The sequence below is a fragment of the Spermophilus citellus genome (assembly GCF_964194105.1).
Source record: "Spermophilus citellus genome assembly, chromosome: 2".
NCBI classification, from domain to species: Eukaryota; Metazoa; Chordata; class Mammalia; order Rodentia; family Sciuridae; genus Spermophilus; species Spermophilus citellus.
This window is the reverse complement of record NC_138183.1, coordinates 14,685,020-14,695,431: the sequence shown is the minus strand read 5'-3', so window position 1 is coordinate 14,695,431 and position 10,412 is coordinate 14,685,020. Positions and strand designations below refer to the sequence as shown.

Below are 10,412 nucleotides of genomic sequence, written 5' to 3'. Positions count from 1 at the left end.
TTGCTCCACCTCCCAGACACAAGTGCCGCTGGCTTCCCAAGACCTCCCAAAAGACGGATGAATGCCGACTCTTTGCCCCAACTTCAGGTTGACCCGGCGGGCGGCCGCAGCTCACCATCGTGGCCCCCCTGCAGCCTTTGCACAGACGGCCCCGTCCCCTGGAGGGCCTCTTCCACCTGCTGCCTTCTGTTCTGCCCACCGAGAAGATGATCTTGGCTCGATCACCATCTCTACTGCTCTCTCCCTGTGAATGCAGTCACACCACTACTGAGCCAGAAGCCAGCAGAAGCCATCCTGATCCTCGGCCCCATCCCAGGGGGTAAACAGGCCCATGTCTTCCGAGGTGTCTTGAACCCAGAGCAGCCTCATTTCCAGTCCTGCCCAGGTGAGGATGGGTGGGCCTGACCCTCACAGCACCCACCCAGCCCCCTTGCCCAAACACCACATTTTTAGTCTCTTCCCTGCTGCTCCTGGATGAAGCCCTCTTGCCCACGGTGGCACCTGAGGTCCTGCCAGGATGACCGAGTGGATTCTAAACCCCAGCCAGATCCACGGCAGTGAGCGTGGCCTTTCTCAGCTCTTTCCTCGACCTAGCACCCCCTCCTCTTCACCTGCTCTCCCCAGGTGGCCTTTTCCACTCACCTAGGGTCACCATAGGGCACCTTCCCTGTCACCTCCAAGGCCAGTTAGGAGTCCCTTTTCTGGGTGCCTGAGGGCCCTGGTGATCATTTATCATGATGGAGCCAATTAACTGCGGGCCTGCCTCCCTGACACCCAATGGGGAGCCTCAGGGCCCACACTGGACCTGGCACTTGGGAGAAGGTAGGTGCTGGAAATGAACTTGACACTGAGGTCTTCAAATTCCTTCCTATGATGAGTACCGCCCCCCACACCCCCGGCTTCTCTCACACACGGGTTCTAGCTGGGCTCCCAGCCATTGGCCCCACTCTAGGGAGCTCTGTGGCCTGGTCACCTATGTTTTTGGCCTCTGACTCCACTGTCATTTCAGCTGAGGACAAGGAGTCTGGGGTGACCTTGTTCTTCTGCTTCCCTGTGCCTGCCAGCCCTGTCATCCACTGCCCCAACTGAACTGGGACCACACATTGTTCTGTTGAGGAGAAAGTGGCATTAATACAAACAGTGTCTTTCCAAGCCTGCAAACATGTAATTAAGCTCCAGTGTGAACGCCAGCTAACAGGATGCTGGTGACAGATCTTAAGGGAAGGTGCTGGGGACCACCGCAGCCGGCAACAGTGATCCAGGGGAGGGGCCTGCCATGCCCAGGGCTGCCTCTGGGTCAGGCGATGGGTCAACATGGACACTGCCAATGGACAGGGAAACAGGACAGAGAGGCTGAAGATGGCGAGTTAGAGGCCACTCCAACTCTGCCTTCTATTGAGGATGGCAACTGAGGCCCAAGAAGGGCAGAGATGGGCCAAGCCAGGGCTGGGCTTTGGGTCCCTGGCAGAAGCCTCTGAGCAGGCAGATGCCGAAGTAGACGATCTGCAAGTGCGACCGGTACATCTGTGCAGCTCAGCCCTCGAGGGGCGGGCAGGGGGCACCCGCAGGCTCCGCTGGAATGCAGCTCCCAGCCTCTGGCCCTGTGACATTGGGCAGGTAGGTGGCTCTGTGCTTCTTTCATCTGAAAAAGGCAGTACCATCCCCACAGAGCCGGCAGGAGGACCACGTGGTAATATTCCCAATACTACCTGCTCATAGGACCCCAGGACAAGTGTCCCTCTTAGCACCATTATTTGTCTCTTGCCCACCAGCTCCAGCTCTTCTGGGGGTGGGAGAGGCTAAGAACACAGGTGAGTGAGCATATTTGCTGGCCCTGGGCCAGGCACCAGGTCTGTGGGGGTGAGCTAGTCATACCAGGTCTGGGGCCTTCCAGAACTTCAGGCTAGTGACAGGAAGAGGCGTAACTGGCCCAAATCCTCCTCAAATGCACAATTCAAAGTCACATGGTAGCCAAACGCCAGTGAGGCAGATTCAGCAGGCACCGAACATCAGCATCACTGCCCCTTCTGACTGGGGAGACTAAGGACTGGGCTCTGGAACATAACTAGGAGCCACCAGCTCGAGAAGCCAGGGTGAGAGGTGCCAGGGAGGTGCCGGGCAGGGGCAGCATGCAGCCGCCCTGTGCCTGGGGGGATAGCAGAGGGCAGCAGCTGGGCCTGAGGGCCTGCACCACTCCAGGTGAGGAAGCGTTCCACACTTGGCTCTGAGTAAGTGGGGGCTCTGCACTGCAGATCTGCTCTAGCTGTGGCCTGGGGCACATCTGGAGAGGGTAGGGGTGCAAGTGGGGAAGTCCTACTATTGCAGTAAGTGGTCCAGGTGGGAACTGATGGCCACCTGGATGAAGCAATGGCTTTGGGAGGTGAAGTGGCACTGATGTCAGACAGGATGCAGAGCGTAAGGGAGGAGGAGGTACTGGCTGAATGCAGGACCCTCAGGAACAAACCCCCAGGCCTGGGCTGACGTTTGGGCCTCACCTGGGGCCATTCTGTCTCTTTAGCTTTCCCCATCTCCTGACCTTGCAGATGAGGAAACTGAGGCTTAGTCTTTTCAGGCACCTCCCTAGGCCTAGGACAAGACCCCCGAGTCTCCGGATCTGCCCACAGCCAGTACCCGGCAAGCAGCGAAGCTAGCTGGGAAGGCCCCACTGCGGCCAGAGGTAAACAGCCTGGGCCTGAGGCAGAGCCTGGCCTCCTCAGGAGACGGGATGAGTAATCTTGATAATTGGATTTTTGAGTTAGACATAAAATATGGCCAAGATCGCAGAGGCCATTTGGCAGGGCCAGGATCCCCCAGGCAGGTTTCCGGCCCAGGCAATGCTGAGAACTTGTATTAACAAGATCACTCCTTCTCCACCCACAGGCCATTTACAAGCAGTTCCCGGGCTACTATGTGGAGGAATTCAACTGTGGGGCTCTGGGTTCCTGCTCTGGTCATCCAGAGACACTGAGTGGGAAAGGGCATGTGAGGATACCCTCTGTCTGTAAGCAGGGCAGGAAAATTCAGAGAACAGGTTCTGAGTGACTCAGTTTCCTTTTCTGTGAAATGGGTGGAGGGTGCAGACTAAAGAAATGGAGGGCAGGAGGAGGTGGCTCCTGCTATCCAGGCTGCCACTGCCTGGGGGTCCAGGAGCTTACCTGTGCCTCACGGCAGCGAAGCAGGCAGGTGGGCTTCAGAAGTGAGGTCAAAGCACCCTTCCCAAGGCAGGTTGAGCGGAGGCGTGGCCTCTCCTCTCCTCGCTATATTTAGCCCCTGCAGCTGTTTGTCTCAGGTGCGCTGCACACGTGGTAATTAATCTCTCAGAGGACGTGAAATTGATGCATTTTCTGATTGCTGCTTAGGAGCCTCCTGAATTCAGCTGCTGGTGAAATTAACTCACCAGGGACAACGGAGCTTTTCCCAAGGTCCAAATTGCCCCTATCTGCAGAGTTTGTTCTTGGCCCTAATCCAGCCCAAACAAACCATCTGCTCCTCTACCTCCTAGAGAAGGGTGGGCCTTCCCTAGGACAAGGCTGGGACTTTCTTTAAGCTAAGGCATAAAAACACGTTTGTTTGGATTACCATGTCCTGATAACCTGTGGTGGCCTGAAGAGAAGGGTCGCTGGGCTCTCACAGGCCTGCTCTGCGGGCCTTGCTCCCAGGCACCCTGGGACTCGCAGCCACACAGGCTTGGATGTACCAGAGGTTCCTTTTTCAGAGCACTCCCAGTTCATGCCCTTGCCAATGACCAACCTCAGGGTCCACGGACTGTGCACAAACCAGGGAAGGTGGTTCTGTTCCCCCATGGGCAGATCCTGGTCTGACGTCAAGCCTAGCCTGGGCTAACCACTCCAATGCACCCCCACCTCTGACCACTCACATACACACTGCATCTGTGCACACCTGACACAGGAACTTCAAATAAAACTTTAAAAACTTGCTTGAGTGTGTCCCTGTAGTATGATGTTTTTAAGTCCTTTGGGTAGAGACCGAGGAGAGGAATAGCTGGGTCAAATGGTGGTTCCATTCCCAGTTTTCCAAGGAATCTCCCTACTGCTTTCCATATTGGCTGCACCAATTTACAGTCCCACCAGCAATGTATGAGTGTGCCTTTTTCCCCACATCCTCGCCAACAGTTATTGTTATTTGTCTTCATAATAACTGCCATTCTGACTGGAGTGAGATGGTATCTTAGAGTAGTTTTAATTTGCATTTCTCTAATTGCTAGAGATGATGAACATTTTTTCATAATCCACAATAACTAAACTGTGGAACCAACCTAGATACCCATCAGTAGATAGATGGATTAAAAAAAAATGTGACATATATACACAATGGAATATTACTCAGCAATAAAAGAGAATAAAATCATGGCATTTGCAGGTAAATGGATGGCGTTGGAGAAAATAATGCTAAGTGAAGTTAGCCAATTCCAAAAAAAACCAAATGCCAAATATTTTCTCTGATACAAGGTGACTAACCCATAATGGGGTAGGGAGGGGGAGCATGGGAGGAATAGACAAACTCTAGATAGGGCAGAGGGGTGGGAGGGGAAGGGAGGGAACAGGGGGTTAGCAATGTGATAGATATCATTATCCAAAGTACATGTATGAAGACATAAATTGGTGTGAACATACTTTATATATAAACAGAGATATGAAAAATTGTGCTCTATATGTGTAATAAGAATTGTGATGCATTCCACTGTCATATATTTAAAGAATAAAATCAATTAAATATTTTTAAAAAAACTTGCTTGGGACCAGCCACAGAAGAGACACTGAAGAGCCACTGATTTTTGACAAGAATGTTATTTTTCAGCTATTTCTAAATTTTTGAGGCTCTCATCAACTCTGCCATCAGGACTGGGCAGAAGGGTAAGCCCCATCTGACAGGTGTGGAGGCTGGAGCCTGGACCCAGGCCTCCTGTTGACCAAGCTTCTGCTTGGAAAGATCATGGTATGATTTCTTGGAAAAGGAACTCCTTTCGACATTATGCCTAAATCTGAGTTTTCACACCCAGGCAAATGTGAAAATGAGGGGTGGCTGTGCAGAGGAGGAACCCCAGCAGGAAGGGACCTTCCCGACTACTACCTGTCCAGGGTACCTGGGGTAAGGCCCCCTCCTGGGCTCACCTGGCTTCTGCTCCCTCTGCCTCCAACTGAGCATCCCTGCATCTGGGCAGGTGTGTGGTTGCAGAGAAGCCAGTCTGGGGTCTGGAAGGACAGGAGGGATCAAGAGGGATCAAGTCCTGGCTCCATTAACCATAAGCTAAGGCTCTTGGCTGATCTGTGAAGACAGGGTGACCCTGACCACCATCACATCCTCCACATGGCTCTGGGGGCTCCAGGGAGGGACTGTGGGGTGCCTGAAGCTGCCCTTGGCTGCGCAGGAGTTAGTACTGTCTCCCAGCAACCTGATGACGGGCTCCTCGGATCAGGTCTCTCCCAGGAACTGGTCCCATCTGCTCGGCTCTGTGTACAAGGCCTGCCAAGACGCTCTCCAGGAGCTCAGGGAGGTCCCCAAACAGGGAGTGATGACTCTGGGGGCAGCAGGAGCAGAGAGGGATGCAGCACAGAGAATCAAGGATCGGGAGAGGCTCAATGGGGGAAAGATTTCTGAAAGACCACTCAAAGCTAGCTGGAAAGAGAAAGGGTGAGAGAGGCGCTTCAAAGAGTCAGCACCCTGGTTGGGCTGGGTAGGGCAGGGCAGCAAGGCCCCACCAGTGAGCTGGAGATGGTTCAGTTCGCCTGGACCCGACCAGAATGCAAGGAAGTGGAATGACAGGAGCCAGGGGCACCAGGAGGGGCCAGACACGGGCCCCCATGAACCCTGTCAGGGACCTGGGCTTGGACCAGAAGGTGGCGGGAAGACACCAATGGCTATCGGGTGGAGGAGCATCCTGATCAGATGCCCTATTTTCTCAGCACCTCAGCTGCTGCAGGGCAGAGAAGGAATCTGGGTGTGGGGTGCAAGACCAACAAACTGGATGGAAAAGGAATTGAAGACTAGAGAGGAGCCTAGGGACAGGAGAAGAGGCAGAGGACCAGAGATAGGGAACAACACTAAGAGGTCAGGACAAGAGGGGGATGAGGCAGCCGGGAGCTGGGTGCAGGGGAGGTCACAGCTAGAGGCAGAAGGTCTGCATGAGTGACTTCAGAAGGAAAGCAAAATGCAGGGTCATCCCAAAGGTCACTCAAATGCACAGAACATGGCAGAAGCAGAGGTAGTGAGGGACACTGAGTCAGGGTTCCCAGTGCTCCCTGCCTAGGATCCCACAAGAGGCCCATCTGCCCAGCTGGGCACTTTGTGACACCTGACCATGGGCACAGGACTGTGAGACAGGAAGAGCAAGGCCAAAAGAATCATGTCAAAGCACAGCTGGGGGCCAAGTCTGCCCGGTCTCCAGGAGGTCCCTGGGCCAGCTTCAGCCCTGCTTTGTTTACTTCTCAGGGACACTGTGACGTTCAGGGCAAAGGTTAAGGATACACAGGGTTAATAACAGGGCTGCAGCAAGCAAGGACCCCCAGGCCAATGAGGACACTGGGTGGACAGGTCACTGTCATCATCGGGACAGTGCAAATGCCAAGTCCCAGCCTTACCCTGCTCCTTCCTAAGTCACAACAGCACCACTGAGAGGCTGTTCTCCAGGTGACTGTGAGAGGCCGAGCACCTGTAGGGTGCAGGCACGGCCCAAGGCCACGCTGCATGGAGTCCTCCTCTCTGGAAACCTGCGAGGGCTCAGCAGCAGGCTCAGGGCGAGATCTGAGGACCAAGTGACTCCTGAGACCTGGCCTGTCCCACGGGGGAGTTTGGGACCCAGGCTCTGAGGCTCCACACAAAGTGACTGAATCATCCCCTTGGAATGCAATGAATCATTTAAGGAGATTCTTCAAACTGCAGAGCCAGTGAGAGCCAAGGTCACCCAGGACAAACATGGAGCCCAGCACAGACGAGCGCCATCCCTGCCCCAGACCCACGCAGCCTCCCAGAGCTCAAGGCCTTTCCACGCCTCACCGCAGAGCACCTGAACCTCTGCGGCCACAACCACGAGCCACTTGTGGATGGAGAACACGGAGGGAAAGAGACTTCCTTGGGCCAGGCAGCCATTTCTCCCCTTTCTCCCTCAGCCACCAGAAGCCTCAGCTGGAACAGAGACGCGTGATCTTGGGGCCACAAGCTTTATTAGCTTCAAGTCCTCAGGAGCCAGGTCTGTTGGGACTGGCTGTTCCTGGATGGGCACCCCCGGGCCTCAGCTAGAGAAAGGGAGGGGAAAAAAAGGAGGGTTTTAGGTCGAGGGGAGGGTTTCGGAAGTAAGATCCCTGACCGAGTTAAAAGCAAGATGTGATCCTGAAACTGCTTTCTAAGACTTATTAGTTTGACCAGCAAATATTAACAGAACAAAGTGACAATGAGATCATACTGTATTCATTCATTCATTCATTCCAGAAAGATTTAACAAAGTCCTACTATGTGCCAGTCACTGGCTGCTTCTTTTTTCCCTGGTAAAAACAGCAAACAAATCTAAAAACCAGAGCAAATACTGAAGATAGGCATGAAACTTGTCATTCTTTGTTGGCAGAAAAATACAACTCTATATGGAGGACATGTCCCTTGGTTCCACTTCCAAATTCATTTTTCAAAAGAGATCATTTCTGGTCCTGTACCCATCCCCACCCACTACGTGGCTTTCAGTAAAAAAAAACAGACAAAGGAATGAAGTTACCTCTAGGTTTCCTCTGGCCTTCCGAAGGACCTTGTGAGTTACAAGCACTGGGGAGAAAGCAAAGAACAAGATGATCAGAGACCAGATGTCGGGAGGGCAGTGAAAAAGCCCAGTTCAGGGAGGAGAAGCCCAACTTGAAGGCTCTGACACATGAACCACCCTGAAGAATCCAGAACAGAGAGGAGCACGAAGGGTCTACCTGTCCCCTCTTGGGGCCCAGCACAAATGACACATCAGAAAGGGTGGACCACTGACACCTCTTTCAGTCCCCACAAAGCCAGTCTCACGGGGATGCACCAGGTGGAGCATGCCAAGCCATTGTTAGGGGCAATACCAAGGCTCTGCAAGGCCACCTGGTAACCCAGGCAACCTGATGGCTCTTCTCTGTGGGCCAGGGAGGTCCGTGGTGCAGGGCAGGTCCAGGCATTCATGGTGTCCTGAGCCCTCTGAGAAGCAGAGGGGGAGCAAACCCATGTGTGGAGACCCATATCAAGTGCTGAGGGAAGTGAAGCAGAGGTGGGGTTTCACACTGCCAAGTTCCTAAGCCTGGGGGGAGAACCCTGGGCGGTTTGGCTGCCCCCACCTTTCAGATGGCAGAATAGCCCCCATGGTCTCCCTGGGGAAGCTGCATTCTGCCTGGACGGGAGCAGGCTGGTGGGTGATCTCAGAGGATGCTGCCCACTGACACCAGAGCTGTGTACTGAGCAGGCCTGCAGAACTGGAACTCCAGAGAGCGGGAGTGTCCACCTCTCAGGAGAGCAGCTGAAGGAGCACCACCTCCTCCTCCATCTTTTCTTGTCCAACACAAACTCCAGCGACGGCAGGGACGGCACTGCTGAGTGGATTCTGAGCTTACCAGGAACCTATTCTAAACAGGCTTGGTGAGGGTCAGGGAATCAGCCCCGTGCCCAGTGGCACAGGCACAAGCCCTGGATCCGGGCCTTTGGCCAACAGCACCTGAAGCTAAAACAGACTGAAACCAACACCATGTCCCAGCTTCCCAGTGGCGTGTTCACAGCAGGTAATCTGTGGGGACCTAGAGAAAATATTTTTTATGCTTCACAAAAAATTCTACCTGGGGTAATAAAATCTATTTGCAATCTGCACCATCAGGGGAAGGGACAGGCCGTGTGGGCTTTAACTGAACAAAATGAACTTCAGAAGTGGCCACTGCTTCTCTGTACCTCCACTCCCCACTGAAGTCTGCAAGCAGAAGTTCATAACCTGGGGCCATGGGTGTGCTTTGGAGAGTCCTACATCCTGGATGTGACGTGCGGGTCTATATGTGGGTATGAATGTGTGCATTTTTCTGGGAAAGAGACCACAGCTTTCTCAAAATTCACCAAGGGGCCTGTGACCCAGAAAAGATTAAGTATCATGATATTGAGGTTAAAAATAATCTTGAAAGAGTACTGAACATACCAAGAGAACAAAACTCACCATATGAGCTAAGGGTTACCTCACTTAAGTTTTGATGTAGCCCTTACATCTGAACAGCACCGCCCACGTTCCCAGGTACAGAAATCCCCACTGTGACGAAAAGACTGAGGCACAGAGTGGTAAAGAATGTGTCCCAAATCAAGCCTTGTCCCAGCACAAAGAAGAGGCTCACACCCTAGGGTCACATGAGTCAGGCCAGGGCTGCTCCACTTCAGGGGAGGCTGGCAAGGAAGATGCCCACCTGAGGGTGCCCCACCTGGCCAGCTAGGTTCACCTCACAAGCCCGGATCACTGTCCTCACTTGGCAAATGACGGCCTGAGGCTGGTGTTTCCAGGTCATGTGCCCAGTGAACAGCAGAGTCCTAAGTCTCACCAGGTCACCCTTTCCCTACTTTCCCCTATAGAGCCTGGGAGGACACAGGCAGGGACAAGCCCTAGCCCTTGCTTGTTCCTGTCACTGTGTGGGCAAGGAAGAGGGAATGCTACCAGCCTTCATTTAGTCACTTCAGTGCCAGAAGCAGGCCCGTGAGGCTGGCAGTGTTGAGGAATTCCCAAGGGCCTGACTGGTCAGGACGAGCTGCCGAGCCCAGGCAGGAGGAGGCACAGCCCGGCCAGCTGCAGCTGCCCACTGGCTGGAACAAAACGCAGAGACGGCGACAGCTCGTCAGATGGGAGATGCTGTGAGATGTTCTCAGGCTTGCTCTGAATGACCTCTGTACCTTAGATCATCTGGACTAACTGAGAGAGGGAAGCAGCTCTGTCCCCGCACTGTGCTAAGGACAGTTCATATCAGGAGCTTCACATTCCTCTACAGATGAGAGACAGAGGTACTTTCTATGCAGCATGATTAGAACCCAGGCCTATGTGTGTGGCCAGTGTGAGTCCTTTGGAATTACTGTCTCCCCTGGGGATAAGGAAACTGAAGTCAGAGCTTTGCACTGTGCCCATTCACAATGCCTTGCTCGTTGACCCAGGACACAGGGTGTGCCACTGTCTGCTGTGGTCACTAGACTCATGTGAACCTCATGCCTGCTTCTGAAACCTCCTTGTGCTCTGCCGCTATCCCAGCCAGGCTGCAGAGGAAGAGGGTGCCGGGGCAGAGTTCTGCTTCCCAGCCTCGGGGGCCACACAAAGCATCACTTTGGCCCCCTGCTGCCCAGAAGTCTGACCCAATGTCTCATGGCTACCTTGACATGGCCATGACTGGCACTGTCTGCCCTGGGAGTGACATGAACACCCTAGCCAAAAC

General features: G+C 53.8%; 1 protein-coding gene across 6 annotated transcripts in view; it reads right to left on the bottom strand.

The window, feature by feature from the left end:
- Positions 1 to 6,271: 6,271 nt before the first annotated feature.
- Positions 6,272 to 10,412, bottom strand: part of CDK5RAP2 (CDK5 regulatory subunit associated protein 2) — a 186,339-nt gene continuing 182,198 nt past the window's right edge. For all 6 annotated transcript variants that reach the window (XM_081275219.1, XM_081275223.1, XM_081275220.1 and 3 more), the window contains 2 exons: positions 7,724 to 7,770; positions 6,272 to 7,253 (listed from right to left, as the gene is read on the bottom strand). In XM_081275219.1, the coding sequence (XP_081131345.1) occupies positions 7,197 to 7,253; positions 7,724 to 7,770 (104 nt within the window). In that variant the 3' untranslated portion in view covers positions 6,272 to 7,196. The remainder of the gene's footprint in view (positions 7,254 to 7,723; positions 7,771 to 10,412) is intronic.